Here is a 25,182-nt window from a genome sequence, read left to right as displayed (position 1 = left end):
GCAATGCTTCAATATGCATATGCAGAAAGCACAACCAGTTAGTATTCCATTTCCTGTTCATATTAAATTGTCTTCTGAACAGTGCCCTAACACAAAAGCAGAGAAGACACAGATGTCTCATGTACCATACTCAGCAACAGTAGGAAGTCTTATGTTTGCCATGGTGTGCACCAGACCAAACATTGCACAAGCAGTGGGAGTTGTTAGTAGGTACATGTCGAATCCTAGTACTGATCATTGGACAACTGTGAAGTGGGCTCTCAGATATTTGAGAGGCTCTTTAGATGCTGCTGGGTGAATTGCAAGTGAAGCAAGATAACATGGTACTGCATTGTGACAGTCAAAGTGCTATACACTTAGCGCGAAACTCAGCTTACCATTCTAGAACAAAGCATATTGATATTCAATACCACTTTGTTCATGAAGTGGTGGAAGGAGGACAAATCTCTTTAGCCAAGATTCACATTGATGTGAACCCTGCAGATATTATGACGAAGCCTATTAGTAGAGAGAAGTTCATTTGGTGCAGATTTTCTCTTGGTCTACAGATTATGTGATGACAAACAACATTGGCAATGATATTTCAGTAGAGGAATTATTCAGAGTTTGAAATTTGACTTCAAGTGGGAGAATGTTGGAATGTGAAGTCAATTAGGACTTTGCTTCCATATGTGTCATACAAGTTGTCTTCAATTAGGACTCTGCTCCTATATGTGTCATACATGTAGTTGTGTGAGTCGTACTTACTATATTTAGTAAGTTGTCTCCAACTAGGACTCTGCAACTCGATTGTGTTGACTCAATAAATTATTAAGTAATTCATAGGAGAATCAAGTTGGACTCTTTATGTGTCAACCTTGTAGACGATTGAGTGCCACATATAGGCTTAGTCAATAATATGACTATAGTGGTGGCATTGGAAGGGTTAGAGATGGCAAATTTGAGAACTTAATTATAGCATTAAGTTTCTCAAATTTGTATATATATAGAGTAGCTCTGCCTCCTTTGAAAATATGGCCGGAATAGTTTTTTGAGATTGTTGTAACTCTATAATTCCTGAGAATTAATATGAAAGACAAAATTTTTCCTTGGTTTTTTACTGTTATACTTTTACTGGGTTTTTCCACTTAAATCTGTGTGTTATGTGTTATTGTTATTCTTTGCAAATTTTCTGCACTTATTATTTTTCTCACAGAAATTTCCTGGCTTTGAAGAGGGTTTGGAAGTATGATTTCTTCGGATTTGAAGAAAACCTGTTTCAGAAATTCAGTGGGAAGGACTGCTGCTAGCTTTCAGAGTTTGTTCGGATCTCTATGTTTTTAGCCAACTCTTCAACATTCTCAACTGTAATAAGAGATCTTCCCCACCAGTTGGGTGAGCTGCCCAAATCAACTGAAACCATTATTCCTTTCCTCAAAGCTAATAAAATATTCAAACTCAGAAATTACTGTGAATATTGAAGATACACAGTATTTACAGCAGTTGAGGTTGCAAAGTTGAAATTTGAACCCATAACGTATTATCATGTTCGCAGTAAAACAGGAATTTAGTAGCAAATCCAAAAGTGAGAAAGGTATGTTAGAAGGCATAATTATCATGTTCGCAGTAAAACAGGAATTTAGTAGCAAATCCAAAAGTGAGAAAGGTACGTTAGACGGCATAATTATCATGTTCGCAGTAAAACTAGAATTTAGTAGCAAATCCACATGGGTAACCAATACAGGAATGAGAAAATTATGTTGGACGGCAAAATTCCACCACTGACAATTATAACGTGCGATCTTGCATGAATTTGATAAGAGAAAAGGATTACACCTAATGTTGGCGGCGCCTAAATTCAAAACAGCTCAGTAAACGTGAGGAACTCAGAGAATTCCTAAACGTCGTAACTTTTACCATGTAACAAAATCTTTGAATTCTTCTTTGAAAATTTAGAAAAATGTCAAAGGTTCTGTAATCAAATTTTGAAAGAGTGGGAAAGTGTTTACGTGGAAAAGATAATATTGAATGTGAATTGAGGTTATTTATGCGAAATTAATATTTTTTAAAAGATTTATTGGGTAAAATTAATTTGTAGTGAATTTTTTTTTTTATATTCAATATCGTGGAATCTGGAGGTGTCCTCACCAAAGCGAGACTAATCTCCCTGTGTACGACTCGCTCACAAGGTAGCAACACACACAGAGTTAACATAGTTGGGGACTCGAACTCAAGACCATGGGGAGCATACCCACGTCTTAAGTTGCGAACGACCCACTCACAAGGTAGCAACACACACAGAGTTAACATAGTCGGGGACTCGAACTCAAGACCATGGGGAGCATACCCACGCCTTAAGTTGCAATCCACGACCGGGTGAGCTAGGGTTGATAATTTTTTTAATTATTTATTTTATGTATAAAATTAATGTTTATATATAAATAATGTAAGACATTTATTAATACAAATATAATTGTTATAATTTTTTTAAAAGCAAAGGTGTTATATATTGTTTTTATAGTTTTCCAAATTTAATTTAGATTAATGGTGTCAATATCAATAAGAATTTAGAAAATTTATCAATGTATCATTTTCAACATCTATTTCATATCTTTGATTTAAAAAAAAAAATAGTTTAATTGGGTTTTGAAACAATACAAAACTTTTTGTTGAATCTGACTATTCTAAAAACTCACAAAATACTAAAGTAGTCTAGTCAACTTTTGAAAGTATAGAAAAGTTTATGTTGAATTTGAATTGTTATTAAAATTTATTAGAAAATTATTATGCGAAATATGAATTGGTTTATAAAGACTTTGTTGTGTAATTTTTTCTATAAGAAACTTGAAAAAATAAAGACATTCCAAATGAATAGTAAAACTATTCAATTTAAACCTACCTTAATTAATATCAATATTGATAAAAATGAAGAGAATTCATCAATATATCATTTTCACCATCTACTATATAACTTTGAAAATTTTAGAAAAGCACTTTAATTAAGTTTTGAAACAACTTTAATTTCTTTAATATAATATTTTAAAATTTCACAAAATATCCTAGATATCTAATCAACTTTTGCAAGGAATATATAGATCAGGTTTAATGTTTGTATGAACTTTGTTATATGACTTTTCATATCCACAATTTTTTCTCTATGATATATGCAATAAGAATATTTATATATAAGACACTTGCTCATAAAAATGAATTGCTATAAAGAAATTACTTTTTTAAAGTTTTCAAATTTGAATCGAACTTAATAATTTTGAAAGTATAGAAAAATTATGTTGAATATGAATTATTCTTTGATTATAAAGGTGAGTTTTGAAAGGGCTCATAGTCTTATATAACCAAGAATTGGGGATGCCAACCCTACATGGGATAATCTTCCACAAAGGCTACAAGGATTACTTATAAACCTATAATTTCTTTGGTAAAAGTACTTAAGTTTATTTTAAACAATAGAAATGTTTTTTTTTTTTTTGTTGAATGTGTTTCTTCTAGAAATTTACACAAATGGCAAGGTAGTTTAATAAAATTTTCAAATTAATAAAAAATTTATGTGTAAAAGTTTACATTGGATGCAAATTAAGATTTCTTATGTTAAATATGAACTATTCAAAAAAAAAATTGATTAAATTTAATTTTGTGATGAATTTTACATATTTTTTTATTGTAATTTTAATTTTTATATCAAAAATAATATAAGACTCAACATTCATAAAAAATGAATTGTTATAAGAAATTAAAGGATTCTAAATAACTCTTAAAACTATTTAAGTTTCAATCCAATCTAATAATTTCAACCTCGATAACAATGTAGAGAATTCAACAACACATCATTTTCATCATGTGTGATAAATCTTTTAACATTTTAAAAGGGTAATTGAATTTGTTTTTGAAACGATACACAAGTTTTTGTTGAATTGGAATTTTATAAAAGTTCACAAAATTACAATGTAGTCTAATCAAAATTTGAAAGTATAGAAAATAATATGTTGAATTTGAATTGTTTTAAAAATTGAGAAAAAAATATTATGTAAATTTATAGGATATATACAATATTAATGTAATGTAAGATGCTTAATTATTAATAAAAAATGAATTGTTATAAGAAACTAAAAGAAATAATAGTATTCAAAAAGGCTATTAAAACTATTCAATTTAGAATTCAAAAAAAATTCAACATGTCACTTCTACTATCTATTATAGCTATTTGAAATTTTTGAAAATATATTTTAGTCTAGATTTGAAACAATTTTTTTTTTGCTTGATAAGTGGCTAAAGCCAGATAAACATATTAAAATAAAAAAAATAACAATATCCTATAACATCTTGTCAAAAATGATGATTCAAATTCTATAGAAGAAAACCATAATCCTTAGAAACCAAAATTAACCCATAACAAGGGCCATAATCCACAACAAAGGATAAATTAGTGTGTCCCCTCCTCATCTTCTATCGAGATTTGTTTAGTTCCTTAACTCCAATTCTGATGCCATGTGCACCCACTAGCTGATTTCCCAACGTGTTATCCTTCTCCTTAGTGCTAAATTAAGGTCTTTAACTAAGAAAGACCAGGGCACTAGTGCCCTAGTCCTAAGACTAGAGCTCTAGTCCCTCTTAGTTAGGACCTATTTCAAAATGGGGCAAGGGTCTCACTTCTCCAACATGAGTTTGGTTTTGTGGCTCCGCATGACCATTGGAGGTCGGCCTAATTGGTAAATGACCCAAATACCCTATATAAAGACATTTGATCAACATAATTTCATCTATCTATTCAAGCTATTCATCCTTGAGCACCCTTGTATCCATGAAGCATTCATCATCAAGCATTTTAAGAGATCTTCAAGGCTGCGTATCCTTCATTCAACCATTACGGAGCAAAATTACAACATTCATATGCGAGCATGTGTGTGTGATTAGGGTTTTTTCATGTTCATGCCATTTCATACAACATATGTGGTTACATTCAAGAAGAAAAACATCATCAACAATTGCAGATTTGAGGTAAATCCTTCCATTATCTATTTCACTATTTGCATTGATTCATTCAAGGTTAATTCCTAAATTGGGGGTTGACTTAGGCAAACCCCTACTCCCAACCATTTTTTCCTTCTCTAATGTGTGTAGGAACAAGTGTGAAGCTATAACTTTCATGATTAACATAATTCATAGAGACGAATAGGTTCCCCTTTGGACAATGAAAAGTGCAGAGGACCAGAGCGGTGGGAATTTTGGTCCTGACAATTCAGGACAACCTTTTGGAAATAGGTCTAAACATTCACATATTTCTCAAATTCAAGTTCGTGGCTCCGTTTGATTTTTATAGCTCATTGTTTATGCATAATCTCTTCAATTTTAGCCCATTTACCCTAATTTCAGCACTTTCACAATTCAACTTAAAAATAGGGAATCAAACTCTAATATAGTGAATATAATTAGAATTCTTAGCCCTATCCTTGTTGATTTGAGGCTAGATCTATTGTATTCACCCCTCTTTAATGTAATTGTTCCCCAAGAAAAACTTAAGGGTTTTGCTTCATCATTGGGTGAAACCCTAATTTTTCACTTATCACATTTCAGTGAACCCGACGTGATACACCCTTATTTATGATTTATGTTTTCAGATCTGATTGTTTATTCATTTTCAAATTCAAATTTACATTTACTAGTTTAATTTCCAATTGAATTTCATAAATTAGAGGTTAAATTCACACAAACCCTATTTTATAATTCTAAAATTGAGCTTATGGGTTGTCTATTTTGTTAATTATTTTAGATCTAATTTAGAAACATTTTAATTTTCAATTTTGTATTCATAGATCTAATTTTAATAAAATTACATAAATTAAGAGGTTAAAATCATAAAAACCCTAAATATTTTTTTTTTAAAATTTGATTTGTGGGTTGCATAGTTCACAAATTCTATTTTTAGATATGATCTTAAACATTCATAATGAAAATTAATAGATTTGACTTATTTTCTATTTCACATATGATTACCTTGCTTTACACTTAAATTTACCATAATCATGTGTTGGATAATGATTTCTTTCACTTCACATTGCTTCTTTCAATTCATATCACTTTGGCATATTGCATTTTTAGAATTTCCAAGTTGCTTTCTATAAATCAATTGAATCTAAAAGCTTTTATCTATAATGCATGCTATTCATATGGTGACATTTCTAGGAAAATGCATTACATATGTTGATCACATTAAAACTTTGGTAGATCCTAATCCTATATATGCTAATGGAAAACCTAATACTTGTACCTCTGCTAGGGTATCTAATGTGAATGAAGAAAGAGCTAATTATACTCCTATCCATGATATCTCTAATAGAGAGCAATCATTGAAGATCAACATTTACCATATTCTTCTCATGCACATACCCTAGTGCAAGGGGGGCAAGATCAAAATATTAGTGTTTCAATCTCTCTAGATCCCCCTTATTCTCCTAGAACCTATCTTAATCATCAAAGAATTTGTAGAGAAGATGATGTTATGCATTTCATTTATGATCTATCTCTCCACATAGCGTTAGGTAAAGATGAGGCCTTAGATGATAAGGATCTTCCTTCCCAACATATATCAAAGAGGATATGTATGATAATAGAAAGGAAAATCTCCCTACACAAGAAATTCCTTCTTCATCCACTTTCCCCTTTGCTCCTCCTAGATACACTTACACTAAAACTTAAAAAAATTCACTATAATGTTCCTCCTTCTTAATTAAGAAATTCCTATAGGAGTGGCTATAATATAATATCAAAACAAAGTTTTAGGGAACAAGGACTTGGAAAATTTGAGCAAGTCATTAGAGTCCCTATAAACCCTTCTACACAAACTTGTACTGAAGGTTAGGACATTCTCATGTTTCACCTAGATGGATGATCTCCTTAGAATTCAAACCTTTAAAGTTTATCTTGCAAGAGATAGTACTTATTGTTCATCTAAGTATGTTTCTTCTTCAAACACTCCTTTTTGTTCATATCATCAAACTCATGATCATCATGCTTATGATTGTCCATATTTCTAAAAAAGTATGCAAGAACTATTTGATAAGGGAACTATTAAAATCATAGATGAGAATCCATCTTCTTCTAATAACCCTTGTCCTAAATCATAAGAGATAAGACCTACTCCTATTGATGATCAAGAGAAGTTAGCCACCATTATCTTTTGGAGATTGAATTATGATAAGAATGTTGTTTATGCTATATATGAATTGGTTACTTGCACTTTGTTGGTCACGGTTATGTCTTGTATGGACTTTTTCATGAATTTTTTTTTCGCTATATTTTTTAGTTATATCCAATTGATATAAAATAATATAAGACACTTATTCATTGAGAAAAGAAATAAAAATTCTAAGTGACTTAAAACTATTCAGATTTTAATTTAGTTGAATAAATGTCATTATCATAGGAACTAGATAATTCATCAATGTATCATTTTCACCATCTATTATAGGTCTTTAAAAATAATTTAAAAGGTAGCTCAATTAGTTTTTGAAACAATATTTACGATATAGTTCTTAGATATAACACATTTCCATATATAATTTTTTTCATTAAACGATTGATTTTTTGTGTTCCAAAATTCTTACATTTTTTTAATAACTAATGCATTTCATTGATATATCAAGTTGTCTTTACAACTATAAGTTTTCCTCTGAAAAGTAAGTAAATATTTATTTTCCCAAGACCATATGGTAATGACTATCATGTGCTTTAATTGTTGGCAAGACTTTGAATTTATCAACCAATTTAGTAAGAATTTTTTTTAACTAATGCATCTCATTAATACCTCTCACAAAAAATATCTTATTTTTAATCTTTATGAAAATAGTAGTTTATAGTAAAAAGAAAATATTTAATTTTTGTAACTAACTTCAAATTTTAGAAATTATTTTTTAATTTAAATGATTCTTATGATAAATAGTTTTTAGATTTATATTTAATAACTAATCTTAATTTATTTGATTACATAATTAATAAAAAATATAGATATGTTAGTAAATACTAACACATGAATATTATAATATAATGTGGTAATTCAATTAGAAAGGAGCCTAGCAAAAGAACCCATAACAAGAAGATGAATAAGGAGAATATGTTAGATGATAAAATTGTGGAGTTTGTAGATAGCGATCTCAAATTCTTAAAAATTGAATGGAAGACACTCATAACACTTAATTCCAAAATTAAATACACAATTATGTACATTCTAAATTAATTAAAACAAATATTTATGCTGAAAGATTAGTAAAAGAAAGTCTTTATGATATAAATATTAAAATAAATCATTATGTCATTTTCTATTTTTTTTAAAAGAATGCCTAGGTGCACAATTAAAAGGACACCTCTATTCTGGCTCCAAAAGAGCAGTACGTGCATTTTACACTGTCGATTTTACAATAAACACGTGGCTAAAAAGATCTGTTTTGGACCCAGAATAACCACGGCCCAATTAAAATGGCTGCATTCCCAAACCTGTTGCTTCTAGTTGAGTGGTGCATTCTGTAATTCTCTGTGTTATTTATATTGAAAAATTGTTTATAATAATCTTAATTTATAATGGGAATATGTAAAAGAAACTTGAAATGCATGATTTTGAATGGAAAACAGTGCAACTTCGCCCAGCCCTGTTTACTGTTTCTGCTGCATTTAATATCTTTTTTCTTTCTGATAAAGGCTCAATTTTTAATTCCAGCAAATTCATAAAATGAGTTTTTTTCCTTTGTTCCACGAGCGTAATAGTCCTGCATGTAATCCTGGTGTATAAACTTCCTGAACAAGCAGGGGTGATTATCATCAATCAGTTCAGGGGCAGGACTGATCTCTTCAGTGAATCTGGGAGCATAAAATACTCCAATCGATAGTCTTTCCTTCTCCTTGTTCGTTACTGCTCTGTGTACAATGCTCTTGTATCTTCCATTGGTCATAACCTGCAAATTCAACTTCACAAATTAAGCAAAAAGAAAAGGGGACTCATAATTGTTTGTATTGGACCACTATAATGCCTCACCTCTGTAAACATTGGCAAGAAAGAGGATAAGAACAAGACTAATCAAATTCATTCTCTGATATCCTGTTTTCAATTTTTCCATTCCTAAACATTGCCTTTTTCAAAGTGATTAAGGGAATTACCTCTATCAAGTTTCCAATATTAATGACCAGGGCATAAGGAATTGGTTTGACAGATCTCCATTGGTCATCCTTGTGAATTTGCAATCCCAGTACTTCATCATCCTGCAGCAGTAGAGTCAGAGCTACCATGTCTGCATGTGCACTAAGTCCTAGAACAAGATCTGGACTGACACAGGGAGGATAGTAATTCATCCTCATTCTTTGGAATGCATTGTCAAATTTCTTGACAAAGAAGTCAGGTTGCAGCTGTAATGACTCAGCAACCAAAGCCAACAGTTGCTCTGCAAGGTTTTTAGCTTCAGTATTGTATGCATTCACATTCTCCCTGCAAATCCCATATGAAAAAAATTAGAGATGTTTGGAACATACAATTTTGAATAGCACTGGTTATTATTCTAAGCCCGGAGTGCCCAATATAGGTTGGTATTACTTTCCTTGGTTCAGATAAAACCATACTATAGTTGATTGTATTGCAATAGCAAACTAATAAGTTAAAGAGAAATCTATATTGTGCTTATTCCAGGCTAACTAAAGAAACCTTAATTTAAAAAGATGTTAATGGTATGTAATACAGTGATATATGGGTTCATTAACATGAATCCCACCATTGTACAGGAGGATGACCATACTGGTGACAAGATAAATAACAAAGTTGATGAAAACTTGCTTCATTTACATAGATGATGTCTAGAATTTGAAAGAAACGCGAATTTGACTTTATATAAAAAGTATAATAGTTTAATCCAGTTACAGTTACTTAGAAATTGAATCCAATCTTGTCCTTTTGTTTTTGTAGCATTCTTAACAGGAGAGTGCAACTAAAATGTCTTTTCTTAAAAAAAATTATTTAAAATTATGCTTACTTAGCCATCCATATCCAAACGCCGAAGAATTTGGCAATTGGGAGGCCATTGAACCCAAACGGTGCTTTCATATTACCTTCCTTACAATTGACCATTGAATGAAATGATATTCTAGACTTAGCAAACAGACAAAGTATTTTCTACATTTGACTTGCGAACCAAGTAGTATTCTTGACCTAGCAAAGAGAAAATTTAAGAATATTTAAGCTCATTTCAAGGAAAGACAAAAGAAGGTTCCCAGTAGAATCCAAGCCTCAAATTTCATCCCGAATCTAGAGGTGAACAAAAATACTCTACAGCTAATCTAAGCCATATTTTCTACAGTTATAATTTTAATTTAATTCTTTTTCCCTATTTTCTACAATTATAACATAATATAATTCCTTTTCCATATGACATTCTGCAATACCTGAAATCAGCAGGTTCAGTCGGCCAATAGTTCAAATCTCTGAGCTCGGTAGGATACATGACCAATCCTAACACATTACCCCAATCCAGCTTCTGACTTTCAGACACAACGAAGGTCTGGCCATAGCCCTGAAGATCTCCTGGCCTCAATGAATACCTCTGCTTCTTCTCCAATGGCAGCTGGAAAAACTCTTTCCCAATCCTTTTCAGAGTGTCTATCAGTGAATGAGGAATACCGTGGTTAACAACCTGTAAAGCATGCAAATCCATTATAACTTGACTGAATTACCAATTTTACTGAATTATCTCAAGTGTTGTGGTGCCCACCACATACAATCAGATTTTAAAAGGTTGCATTTAAAAAACTTCAATAAATATTGAAAAATATATACCATAATCTTTATCTATATTGATGAACAAGTATCTAGATTATTATTTATAAAATAAAATTACAAATACTAAAAAGGTTGGGTGGATATAGGAAATAGCTACAACAGGCCAGGATATCCATGTCCCTTATATAATGGATTCCTTGGTTTATCATAGGGTTGGATAGTCATTTTTGTGAATATAAGAAATAGCTATACAACTTCTAGGATGGGTTAGGATATCAATGTCCCTTACAGAATGGATTCTTTGATTTATCGTAGAATTGGATAACCACAACATAGAATGAGATTTTAAAAGGTTGCATTTAAGAAACATCAATATATATTGAAAAATATCTTTATCCATATTGATGAATAAGTATTTAGATTATTATTTATAAGATAATATTACAAATACTTAAAAAGTTGGGTGGATATAGGAAACAACTATCCAGCTTCTCTGATGGGCTAGGGATTATTATTTATAAGATAATTACAAATACTAAAAAAGTTGGGTGGATATAGAAAACAGCTATCCAGCTTCTATGATGGGTTAGGATATCCTTGTCCCTTACATAATAGATTCCTTGGTTTATGGTAAGATTGGATAGCCATTCCGTAAATATAAGAAACAGTTGTCCAGCTTCTATGATAGGCCAGGATATCCATGTCCCTTACATAATAGATTCCTTCGTTTATCATAAGGTTGGATAGCCATTTCCATGAGTATAAGAAACGGTTATCCAGCTTCTATGATGCGCCAAGATATCCATATGGATTTTTTGGTTTATCGTAGAGCTACATAACCATTTCCCTGAATATAGAATTGTATTGTTAGAGGTATATAGTCTGTTGTAAGTGTAAGGAAGGAAGAGTTCATTGGACAAAGGATTTTAGGGTAAGGTTGGAAGAGATTTGGAGGCTTGGTTTCTTCAGATTTGAAGTTCTATGAAAGATTATAAGAAAAAGAAAATCTGTTTCAGAAACTCAGTAGGAAGGACTGCTGCCAGGGTTCAGAGTTAATAGGATCTCTATGGTTTCAAGCGGTGTATTAATCGTTTATTGGGTGCTTGTTCTTGCACTATCTGCTAATGTTGTGATGGTAGCTATTGTTTTCAATATTTGTATTGCTGATTCATGTAACAATTTCATCTTTATTTGTTAGACTATATTTTAATCGATCTTATCTATGTAAAAAGAGTTAAACCCTTTGAAAGATCAAGTTAAACCCTTTCAAAAAATCTATCAATGTTTTATAATATTATATATAGTTAAATAATTATAAAAACGAAGAGAGGATATTAGAATTGTCTAGAAATGGCTCCTCAGAATAGATCTCACGTTAAAGACTGTGAGAACATGAAACAGAAACTCCTGGTCATGTTTCTGAAAACAAATTCTTAGTATAGATTTATTTTTATTCAATAAAGACAGAAATGGACTATCTAGGCAATCTTATTGATTTTATGGAAAAAATTATATTATAATACCTGAAAGAATCCCCATTCTTCACAAGCCTTGGCCATTTTTCTGATCTCTTCTTCTCTATGTTCTTCTTGTGCAATCTTACTCATATCAATGACAACATCATTTTTCTCTGAGTCAAATAGATCAGTTGCAGACTCAAAGATTGCTGGTCTCTCTTCATCACTTTTCACATATCTCTCTGGAACTTGTGTGAGATGCCTTTTTGCCAATTCTTCAACACTCTCAACTGGAATAAGAGATTTCCCCCAGTTGGGTGAGCTGCTCAAATCAACTGAAACCATTATTCTTCTCCTCTTCAGAGCTGATAAAATGTTCAACCTGAGAAATTAGTGTGTATATTGAAGATACAAGAAACACTTTTTGTGAAAACAGAGATTCACTGGTATATTTATATTAGTTGAGGCTGACAAAGTTGAAATTTAAACGCATAACAATGAGAAGGAACCTGCAGAGGCACAATTATCATGTTCCCAGAAGAACAAGATTTCAGTAGTAAATTCACGTGGTTGACATGCAAGAATGAGAAAAGTATGTTGGACGTCAAAATTCCACTCCTGACAATTATAACGTGTGGTCTGGCATGGATTTAATAAGAGAGTCAAAAGAAATGCACCTAATATCGGTGGCGCTTCATTTCAAAATTCTATTAAAATTTCAATACAGCTTGATAAATGTCAGCATCTGAGAGGGCACAGAGACTTCGTAAACGTTATCGATTTTACCATGTATTACCAATCTTTGAATTCTTTTACACATGTTGTTGAGTTGGTTTGCAGACAATGGAAATGTTTTTGTTTAATGTGGTTATTGTGGAAATTTACTAAAATGTCAAAGGTTGTCTAATCAATTGGTCAAAGAAGGGAAAAGATTATATTCAATATGAATTGAGGTTTTTCTAATGTGGAATATTATTATTATTATTATTTTTAAGAATAGTTGGTTAAAATTAATGTGTAATGAATTTTGTGTGAGGTTTTATTTATTTAGTTTAATTTTGAGAATATGTGTATTATTATTTTATAATATAAAACATTTATTCCTAGAACATTAATTATTATAATGTTTTTTAAAAGCAAAGACATTTAAAATGATTCATATAATTATTCAAATTCTAAGACAATCTAATAATGTAAACATCAATAAGAATTTAAAGAATTCTTCATCGTCATTTTTCTCAGCTACTAAACATCTTTGAATTTTGTTAAAAAAAGTAGTTTAAAAAGATTTTTTTTGAAACAATTCAACATTTTTCGTTGAATGTTACTATTCTAAAGTTTCACAAAATGCCAAGGCAGTCTAATCAACTTTTGGAAATATAGAAAAGTTTATGTTGAATTTGAATTTGAATTGTTATGAAAGTTACTATGTTGAATATTAACTGGTTACTTGGGGTTTGTTGGCCAATGTTATATTTAGTACAAACTTTGTTATGTGATTTTATCTTTCCACTTATATTTTTTAGATTTGGTGTTTGTTGGCCAATGTTATATTTAGTACAAACTTTGTCATGTGATTTTATCTTCACACTTATATTCTTTTAGATATATCCAATTTTATTCTTTAGATAAAAAGTAATATAAGCCACTTAGTCATTGAAATACCTTTTAAAAAGAATTTAAAAGGTAGTTCAATTAGTTTTTGAAACAAAGCATAACGTTTTATTAAATGTGATTGTTTCATATGAAAATTTACAAAAAATGATAAAGTAATCGAGTCAACTTTTAAAATATAGAAAAGAATATCATGAATGTGAATTGTTATGAAAATGTATAAAATATGTTCTTATGTTGAATATGAATTTGATTCTTAGAATTTGTTGGTTAAGATTATGTTACGTATGAAATTTGTTGTTTGACATTTTCTACCAGTTTTTTAATTCATGTAATATTAATATTTTATATGAAGTATAAGACATTTATCCATATAAAAATGAATTTCAATTAGAAACTTTAAAAAATAAAGGTATTTTGAATGAATCATAAAACTATTCAATTCAAACCTACCTTAATTGATGTTAATATTGATAAGAATTGAGAGAATTTATCAATATATCACTTTCACAATCTACATCATATCTTTAAAAAAATTAAGAAACGTACTTCAATTAGGTTTGAAACAATATAAAAATGTTGTTGAATGTAAAATTTCACAAAAATATTAGAATACCTAATTACCTTTTGAAACTATAGAAATGTTTATGTTGAATTTGACTTCTTATGAAAGTTAACGTAAAAGGTAGTTCAATTAGATTTTGAGACAATGCATAACATTTTATTAAATGTGAGTGTTTCATATATAAATTCGCAAAAAATGTCAAAGTAATCCATTCAACTTTTAAAACTATAGAAAGGATTATCATGAGTGTACATTATTATGAAAATGTAAAAGAAATGTTCATATGTTAAATATGAATTAGCTTCTTAGGATTTGTTGGTTAAGATTATGTTATGTATGGAACTTGCTATTTGACATTTTCTACTCAATTTTTTTTTTGATTGGTAAATGTCTATGCTAGAGGATTATATTGAAATTAATAACATTTACATGGTCTAGAGTATATTTTATAAATCAAAATTTGGGCTTGCAACCCCAATTGATCAGATTCTACGACCATCAAATGCTCTCCCATTACATTGTAAATTTGAAGGAATAAGGCCATTCAAGTGGGCAAAATCAAGAAATTTGTCTTCCTTGTCTGCATTATTCAGTTCATCCCCCAATAACCTCCATTCTAAAAATATGAGCACAATTCCTGTGAATGCCCTATGGCGCCTTAAAGAAGGGCCCTTTAATCCAATAGAAAGGGAAAATAGTTGATGGTCTCACTTGGAACCGAGAATAAAATTAGGTCTCCCAGGTGGGGCATTCTAGTGCCAACAATGACTTAGTTAAGAACAATAGCCAATCCCATTAGAAAATTTTGGTCAAATAATTGTGTGGTTAACGCCAACACCTTCTCCTTTGAGGCCTGGATATCTAGAAGAGAAGCAACAAATCTTGAAGAGATATTAAAGTTATCTCATGGATACTCTATCCTACTTAGGTGTCCATAGCCAAGAATGAGCTTGACTGCCAAAATTACCGAAGACTTTGAAATGCAGAGAAGTCTTTTGAGCCTTAAATCCATAATCTCATGAAAGGAGACTTGACGACAATTGTAGGAAAGAGATATGGGGGTATCCGCCCCAAAACAATAAATTGGCTCAGGGTGCCTTCTTATGATGAAGCCAAAAAGAGCTTCCTCCACCCTTAAGCAGACCTAAAAGGAAAACTTCTCTACAATTTAATCACATAAATCTTCGACCTTCGAAGCCGACAAAATGATAGGGAAAGGACAAGACTTAGCTTTTCCTTTCTTTAAAAAAACCTCCCAACATTCTCGCACATTCCAAATCTCATAAATGCAAAATGCTTGGAGTTGTTAAGCCCAGAAAGAAGGTGGTGGAAAAATAAGATTCCAACACTTGGGCATTAATTAACCGGTCCTTAGAGTGATGCCAACACGACAACACTAGCCTCCACCAGCAATTATAAGTACTTTCCCCCTTTGCTTGAAGATTTGTTAGATTTGCTGACCTCATCAAAACTTTCTAATCCTCGCCTTTGGAGCACATAGATAAAATTAATTATTTATCAGCATCCACTCCGTGACCAAAACACAACTTGGATTGGACATGGCCAGGGATAACTTTAAGAACCCCCCCCCCCCCCCCCCCGAGGCAACTGTGTAAAATCCTGGCGAATCAGACATTATTTTTGGGGGGAAATTTTCATATCGATGGTGATTTTTTTTTTTAAATGAGGAAAAAATTATTTTGTATTGGCAATTTTTTTCTAGGGTATGAAAATGCCATAAATTTCTGGTGAATAATACCTTGTTCTATGGGGAACATATTTATTGTGGGAGGTGAATAATTATTGTTAAAAGGAACAAATATATAATTGTATGAGCAAAAAATTTTACTCCGAAGGAAAAATTATTTAAATGTATTGGCGATTTTTATCCACCGCTTGAAAATTATTTAAATGTATTGATGATTTTTATCCGCCGCTTGAAAATTATTTAATTTGTTTTGGCAAATATTTTGTTATTTATGGTACATTATATAATTCATTGGCGATTTCATAAATTCATTGCCATTAATAGACAAGGCACATCACATCACATCACATCAATACATCACATCACATAATACATTGAGTCCGGACTCTGCACGATGTATCAATAAGCACAGCCTCTTTGACACGTAAAGGGTGACACATACCTAAAATCTATCAATGATTTTAAACCGTTTGATGATCGTAGATCAATGGCTGAAGTTTTATTTCAGCCCAATTTTTTGAAGAGAACATAGCTCACTAGAAAGTGCCCGGAATGGAATTGGATTCAATAGACACGTATCAAATGTCACGAATCATGATCGATAATTTTGATAATTTAATATATATCTATTCACTTACGTCAATCCACTCTGTCCCCATGACTTCCAATGTGATACTTGGCAATTTGGTACTGGTTCATAGCTGTTTCCAATTTCGCACACTCGTGCATTTATGGGAAAGATTTGCAGAGATACGAAAGATTTAAATTTTTTTTACAGCACTTAATATTGTTAAAGAAGTAATTATTACAATCAAGAGCTTCAACAATTTATATACGATCTCTGCTTCTTTCATCTTCAATTAGCCTTTGCCATTTAGTAGATAAATCGTCAGAGCTCACGGTATTTTAGGTTTATAGGCTCACTGCTCAGATTGTTCAATTTGTTAATCTGTTTTCTCAAGATGGACACTCCCATCCACTTGAGAAGCATTTTTGCAGAGGACCAGAGGGCCTTTCTAGGCTCCATTAGAGACCCAACCCTCCAATCAGTCTGCAAGGAGGTTGGGTCGTTCACCAATGAGGCTGTGCGGATGGTGCTGGGCAAAGAATTTCCGCGAAACGAAAATAGGTACCGTGTTAACACGAACCTTTACATCTCACTTTTTTGCATCTCTTCTAGACTTGGGAGGAGACAAGGTGGATATGCTGATGCTATTGAGGAAGGTTTTTAAGGAAAACTTTCTTGTAGACGACATTACTCTTATCGTTCTTGCAGAAGTAGGGGTGGGGATCCCTTGGGTGAGTGATTTATCCAAGCTTCTCCTCCCTGACCAAACACTGCTAGTGGCAAGGCAACCGTTTCTCCTAAACTTGAATGTAGAGCAGCTGACGCATCATAGAAAATGGGCGCGGATTGGCAGGGACTTCCTTCGGAAATGGTTCCTCCTGGACGACTTTCCAAACTACATGTGGCTTGAAGAATTCTCCCAGCTTATGCTGTCTGAAGAATTCTACATGGAAGGAGGGCTAGATTCTTAGGGCAAAATTGTAAACAATTCCACTACCTGTAGTTTTTTTTCCCTATGTCCTTGAACCCTAACAGGCTGAGTGCCAGTGGCTCACTCATTTTGGCTTTTAAGTTTTTGGGGGACTCAAGTCTTTGACGAAAAAATTGTAAACTTCAAAAGCATAAATATTAATGATAATTTTTCAAATTCCAGTTTGTTTCAGTTTGCCTCTTATAGTCTTATGGATATAAAAATGCTTTCTATAATTTTATTTCATTTTTATTAATTAATTTCTTTCAAGTACTTTTTGTATATGAGCTACGTTATTCCAATTATTTGTTAAACAATGGAAATAAATTTAATACTGTGATCTTTTTTATGTAATGCTATAAAAAAAATTCAATTCGTTCCATTAATTATTTGTACATTGATTATGGTTGATTATAATTTTATAAATATATACTATATAGTCATTCAAAATACAAAATTTCAAAAGTATCAAGATACAAAAGTTTATCGGTAAAGGTTTTTTCATTCTATTAATTCAAAAGTTTCAAGATACAAAATTTGCCCACAACTTATAGCAAGTAGACAAAAAAACTAGTTCATTGCCGATAGGCCGCTCACTTAGTCTCACTATCCCCCTGGGTCGCCTCCTCCTAGTCCCTTCCCTCCTCGGAGGTCGATGCTTTGGTTTTCCCTTTTTCCGCTTCAGCTTTCATTTTAGGAATGCAGTTTAGGCACCCAAAGTCGGGGTCGCCCTCCAAGCTTGCTAGTAGCTGTATGGCCCTTCCTTCTTCAGCCCTATCTCTCAATGCCCTACCAACCTCCATCCTTGCCACCACATGCAAAGCCTTCAAGACTTCATCCACCCTCGTTAATTTCACAAAGAGTTTCATCGCTTCCCACCCCACTCGGGCTCATTCATGGCACTGGTATTTGATTTCATCCTCTGGGCCATGAATGAAAGGAAGCAATTACTCCTGGTCATCCCCTTCCTTAATTCGATGCCAACTCCTAGCACCACCCACTCCAAGATTGAATCTAGGTTAATCAAAAACTCCCCATCAATCAATTTGACCAATGTGAGTTTTACCTTTTCCACCTCCGGTTCAAATTCACAGGCCCACGCCATAATCAGAGAGTAAACCTCCATGTTAGTTCGATACCGGTGACTGATATGTGCCACCTCCTCTGCAAGCATCAGTTGAGCTACCGCCTACAACTTCTCCTCCTTAAACCTGAACAGTCCTTGCATTCATTTATCAGATACTTTGCCCAAAAAGGGCACCAACTTCTTGTCTAGTTCGAAGTGTGAAATTGGCCTCCATTGTCACCTGCAATTTCAAAATCACTTCCTGCAAAAAATGTCTTACAAAAGGTATGATTCTACAAACTATAGATTTGTTCTACAGCTGCTTCAAAGCAAAAAGTGGTACACACTACACAGATCAAAAGGTAAAAAAATCTGCCTCCGTCTTATAGGCCGGGTAATGAATGTGCACGATAAGACATTAATGCCATGAGATCAGGAAAAAGATTTCCTATCATCCTCCCCTTCCTCCGTTCATGCGACATGTCGCAGGCAACTCCTTCTGCAACAATTAATCGCCACCTTGGCATTTGTACTTTCCAAATTTGCTCGCCTTAACAGATTGAGGACTATAGTTGCACATTTTTAAAAATTAATACACTAAATTTATGTTGAACTTTTATATATATTTTTAAACTATTTTTGAAAATTATATATCGTAAACATATTTTCAAAGAATTTTGTTAAACTTTAAATTAATATTTTAGATTTAATATTGAATGTTTTCTTTTTAATATTAAACTTTTACCTTTCAAATTGTATATCAAAATTTATATTTTTATTTAGTTATTTGTTTTATTCTAGAAACTAAGTTTCATGTTTTATACTATTTTTGAATTTCAAATTTTTACAAATAATATTAACATTATATTTAATAGTTATCTCAAACTATTGCACATCTTTAATTACAAATAATATTAACATTATATTTAATAGTTATCTCAAACTATTGCCCGGAATTGAACATTTTAAATTTAATTAAATTGAATTAAGTCTATAGTCTATAGACTATAAATCTCTTTTTCGGGCGGAATTTCAAAATGATTAAATAGACTTTAAAAACAGACCTAAAAAGTAACACGAGTATGGTGACGTGCCAAAAAAATGGCAGAAGTCGTGGGACCCACTTCATCTTAAAACAAGTACCATGGGCCGTTGGATGAACAAAGATCAACAGCTAGGGTGGATTTCGACCCGAATGTGGGAAGTGAACACCTTTCTGAGAACTTCACTCGGAATTGGACATTTTAAATGTAATTAAATATAATTAAGTCTATAGCCTAGATTATATTTAATTATTTTTTGGGCGGAGGTTTAAAATGATTAAGTATACTACAAATCAAACTCGAAAAGTGACACGATTATGGTGACATGCCAGAAAAATGGCACAAGTCATGGGACCCACTACATCTTAAAACAGGTACCATCGACCATTGGATGAACAAAGATCAACGACTTAGGGTGGATTTCGAGGTGAATGTGGGAAGTGAACAAATTTTTGAGAACTTTGCCCGAAAAAGTGACACGAGTATGGTGACGTGCCTGGAAACTGGCAGAAGTCACGGGACACACGACAACTGACAACAGGTACCATCGTCCATTGGATGAGAAAAGATCAACGACTTAGGGTGGAATTCGGCCCAAATGTGGGAAGTGAACACATTTGGGAGAACTTCGCCCGGAATTGAAACATTTTAAATTTAATTAAATATAATTAAATCATTAAAGCACTTTTTCGGGCAGAAGTTTAAAATTATTTAACAGACTTAAAAATCAAACCCGTAAAGTCACAATAGGTACCTTGGTCCCTCATCCATTGGATGAGAAAAGATCAATGACTTAGGGTGGATTTCGACCCGAATGTGGGAAGTGAACACATTTGGGAGAACTTCGCCCAGAATTGAAATGTTTTAAATTTAATTAAATATAGGTAACTCTATAAAGAACTTTTTCGGGTGGAAGTTTAAAATTATTAAACAGACTTAAAAAATAGACTCGTAAAGTCACAACAGGTACCTTGGTCCCTCGTCCATTGGATGAGCAAAGATCAACGACTTAGGGTGGATTTCGGCCCAAATGTGGGAAGTGAACACATTTGGGATAACTTCACCCGAAATTGAACGTATTACATTTAATGTCCTCAGAATTTATACTGAAGTTACGAAGTAGTGAATGTTTTGTCCTTCGGCGTCAAATAGTTATTAATAATAATTAATAAAATTACAACATGATTCTTGATGTCCTCGAAATTTATACTGATTTACTGAAGTAATGAATGTTTTGTCCTTCAGCATCGAATACTTATTAATAGTAATTAATTTTGTCCTTCGGTATCGAATAGTTAATAGTCATTGATAAAATTACAACATGATTCTAGATATTTTGCCCTTTAGGTTTTACTTTTCTACTTTTCAAAGTTTTCAAAATAAGAGACTTGTAAATCATAATCGTCTCTCATTTCTTGGACATACTTGTGAATCGAGGGAGATTCAGAAACAACTACTAGATTGAGGAATGCAAGTTGCAACAGAGACTGTCTGCGCCAATCTAGTGAAATAGAAATTTTAATTTCTGGGTAAAATCTAGAACACCTACATCCCACCTTTTTTGCTTTTGGTAATCTTGTGGTCCAATTTGAGGGTTAGCATTTTCAGGTTTTTATCTAGCATTATTTTGAATTATTGACAATAATAGTGATGGGGAAAACAGGAAGCAGCAGTTCAACAAGAAGCCAAGTGAAAAACAAAATGTACCTAACCAAACTGGTTAAAACACTAGGTTTCACTGATGAATACCATGATATTTATGACCCTGCTATCCATGGTGAAAAGTGTATCATAGATAATAGATATACATTGTCTAGTAAGGCGGGAGATGCAAACAAGGTAAAATTTATTGTTTTCAACCCAATGTTACAACAAAAAACAAATAAATCGCATCATGGGATGTTGGATTGGGAAGCATGGTGTTTCTTGAAGTATTCCCTTGCCCTGATTTAGTCATGGTCTACGCCGAAAATTATGATGAAGATAAAAAACAATTGTTAATAAAAATACAAAAGAGGAAATTCTATCCATAAACGAGGGAGAATTTGCTCATTTGTTGAACCTAGGTTTTGAAGCCAAAAACTCAAACGTCCAAATTGACCTTGAAAAGCTAGTAGGGAATTATGAGAGTTTTGAGCCAAGTCACAGAGATTCATTTATCAAAGCTCTAATAAAGAGTGGTATTGGTATTGTGCTGGATCAGAATCATAAGCCTTCTTATGATTCTAACTGTTTTGTTCCATGGGTTGGGGATACTATTTCCTTGCTGTCATTTTGCCAGTGATTGGAAAATGATAGGGAAGTAGGTGCAAGCCTTCTTGAAATGATTTATAATATCGATTGTGTAGGTCAGCCAGTAAGATATAATTTTGTTGAGCACGTTGTTCAATCCATGCAAAAATAATTACTAATGATCAAAAAAGGTTCCTGTAAGACATTTAGGTTCTCATCCTACTTGTGCTATCTCCTTCTATCCAAGTATCATGCAGTATTCAAGACCAACAAGCTTCAAATTGTGAGCTATAAGATTGATGAGAAGACTAGGAAGAGAACAAAGTGTCCAATATATGATTGGATGCCAAAGATAAGGATGCATGATAATAGGAAGAACTACAGCCATTTTGTAGACTTCTTTTTGGCACCAATGTATAATGAAATTACAAGAACTCTAATGCCTAGGTTGCCCGTGTCTTGTAGAGATTGCATTGAACTCGGAAGTCAAATAGAATTGGCCGACTAGTTCTTCATGGAAGAATTCATTGTGTTAAGGTTTTACGGATCGGGAGTAAAACCATACAGACTTCCAATACATGTGACAAACAGGGTATTTGCATTAGAGTATGTATGACAATTGGAGAGCACATATAGGCACTTCCATGGTCAGCAAAAGAAGAGCATATTTCCTTCCTTGCCTTTCTCATGTGGAGGGTTCACATTTGAGAGACAAGCATTCAATGTGGACATGATTTTTTGAGAGTTTTTAACTTTGGTGATGAGGGTCTCTAGTAGAATGATCCAATCAGTGTAGTTCAAGCAAGGCTTAAGAAAAATGGGAACTCTTTAGCGTTATGTCAACATGAAAGTAAACCATTGCTAGAAAAGCTTAGAAACATGGACTCCCGGGATAAGGTTAAAAAAGAGATGGAGAAAATTGCAGCTAACAAAAATATTTCAACTGAAGAAATTTCATCACAAATTATGGCATTGCAAATGCACACAAAGAGGACAACAGAGGAGGGCCAGGGCATCCAAAATAGGAGGTCCTACAATTTCTACCTAAAATCTACTAATCCATCTAACAAATATATTCCCAAATCAATTCTGCATGAATGTAAAGAGAATTATTTCACTCAAACCAAAATAAATGATTTTTGGAATATGAGGAGGAATCTCAATGAACCAAAGACAAGTGCAGAATTTGAGAGCATCAATGAGGATGTAGAGTTTAGCAAATTGTGGGATATGGAGCATGGCGGGACTGAAGGTGATGATGATGAGCATGAGGTTGCAGTTGAGCCTCCTCCAACAACTACTACAGTCCTGAAAATATTAGGTGGAGTCAGTGAGTCCATGAAAGAAAAATATAGCAAAGGGGCAAACCTTGTGGAAAAAATGGGTTTTGAAGGTGGTGGTCTAGGTCCCAGAGGAGATGGCATTTGGTATCCACTTCAGGTACAACTTCCATCACAGTCAAAATCAAAAGGTCATCTTAAACTAGTCATTGGACTTGATTCTTCAGATTCATCACAGATAGGTACTACTCATTACCCTCAGGGTCCACCTACATTTGTTTCAGGTTCAAATCCACAACCACCAGGTCCACCACCACATCATGGTATTCCCATTGGTGGTGAATCAAGTGCCACTGCTACTGGTGGGGAATCTGGGGATAGTATTCCTATTATTGTTCAGTCAAGTGCCACTGTGATTGGTGGGGTTGGCATGGGTACTACTACTGATACTAGTTGTCTTGGTGTTGGACAAGGGCAACATCAAAATTTCTCTCACAAGAGGCCACTAGAGGTAGATACTCAATCTCATACTATTGAGAATCCTATATCAAGTGCCACTAACACTAGGAATCAATCATTTGCAGCTTCAGCTCACACACCTCAAAAGACTATGAAAACTACACATGAAAGTGTCAGTGGGAGTGGGACAACATCAGGAACTGTTGTTGGTAATCCTGGTCAAGCATTAGTTAAAAGCATAGGAATAAGTGGAACTAGAGCCTATGGTATTCCTATGTCACCTTTCAAACATTCAATTGCTTTAGCAAGCCTAGATTTTCAATTTCATGATTACTATGAAAAATATGAACACACAACAAAAGCAAATAAAGAAAAAAAGAAAGCATTTCATAGGAATTCCGTGTCTGAAGTTGTAAACGAATAGCCTGCAAGGAACAGGGTATTTCCAACATATGACCCACAGAAAGATATGATGGAGTTCATGGTTGTTATGCCCCCAGGCCCATCTAAAGATAAAAATCCACCACACAGTCAGATAGATCCCTCTCAATTTCAAGTTAGCACCCTCCAAATGGATTTTTCCAAAGTACATAATGTAGACAAAATTAGTGTGTCAAAAAGGACTAACGAAGTGGTCTACACTTCACTGCTAAAGGTGGAGAGAGAAAAAATAAACCGGAGAAACAAGTAGAAAAGTTATAGGCAGACCTGGAAAATAAAAAAATCAAGGAGGAAAGCAGTAGATAGCAAGTGCAATGATTTACAGAAAAGGATAAAAAATTTGGGCTCTGCAGTAGAAATTGCAGAGCAGGAGAAGATGGATGCAGAATTCAAGGACCTGACAGAAAAACTGGCTGAAAGCAGTAAAAAAATTGTTGAGGAAAAAGCCAGTTTTCAAAAATTATACAAAAGTTATGAGTCTGCTGCCACCGAAATGAGAAAATTACAGGACCTATTGGATCATGGGAAGGAAAAAGAAAAACATTTGCAAGAGGAAGTAGAGGAAGAAAGAAAAAAATGTGCACAAATGAAAGAAGACCTGCACAATGCAAATGATAAAATAAAAACTTTGGAGGATAGATTGGAGTGAGAAGTTGTGTGAATGGTTTCAATTCACTGAAAGTATGAGACAAATTTTTATAAAAATCAAAGGACACTATGAGAAGCGCACACATGTTTATTCAAAAGAGGAAATGGCAAAAACAATTATGAAAGTAGTCTACAGTTCCAGTGACAGCTACTTGGCATCCAAGGGAATTAAGAGCCACATTGATGCCACAGTTAGGACATCATCTATCATTCAAAAATTCCAAAAGCTAAGGGAAACATCAGAAGTTATGGAAAGTTGTGGAAAAAGATAGCAAAGCTGCAAGAAAAGAAAAATAATTCGATTAAACTTAGTTTGCCCAAGCCTGTTGACACATCAAATAAATTAATTGGAGAAGAAGCTTACAAAAAAATCATGGAGATAAA

The 25,182-nt window shown here is 33.0% G+C and overlaps 1 protein-coding gene across 1 annotated transcript; it reads right to left on the bottom strand.

The window, feature by feature from the left end:
- Positions 1–8,654: 8,654 nt before the first annotated feature.
- Positions 8,655–12,609, bottom strand: LOC131040749 (protein SRG1). Its single transcript, XM_057973702.2, has 4 exons — positions 12,271–12,609; positions 10,414–10,661; positions 9,142–9,466; positions 8,655–8,939 (listed from the first exon to the last, which is right to left on the bottom strand). The coding sequence occupies exons 1-4, from the start codon at positions 12,547–12,549 to the stop codon at positions 8,688–8,690; spliced, it is 1,104 nt and encodes a 367-aa protein (XP_057829685.2). The 5' UTR covers positions 12,550–12,609; the 3' UTR covers positions 8,655–8,687.
- Between the last annotated feature and the right edge of the window lie 12,573 nt (positions 12,610–25,182).

Source organism: Cryptomeria japonica, chromosome 5 (genome assembly GCF_030272615.1).
Source record: "Cryptomeria japonica chromosome 5, Sugi_1.0, whole genome shotgun sequence".
Lineage (NCBI taxonomy): Eukaryota > Viridiplantae > Streptophyta > Pinopsida > Cupressales > Cupressaceae > Cryptomeria > Cryptomeria japonica.
The sequence above is the reverse complement of the archived record's forward strand: the minus strand, read 5'-3'. Positions and strand labels throughout refer to the sequence as shown.

Coding starts and splice junctions, on each gene's coding strand:
- LOC131040749 (XM_057973702.2), bottom strand. CDS start 12,549: ATGGTTTCAGTTGATTTGAGCAGCTCACCCAACTGGGGGAAATCTCTT. Junction 10,662..12,270: donor AAGAATGGGGATTCTTTCAG/GTATTATAATAT, acceptor CATGCTTTACAG/GTTGTTAACCACGGTATTCC. Junction 8,940..9,141: donor ATATTGGAAACTTGATAGAG/GTAATTCCCTTA, acceptor TTGAATTTGCAG/GTTATGACCAATGGAAGATA.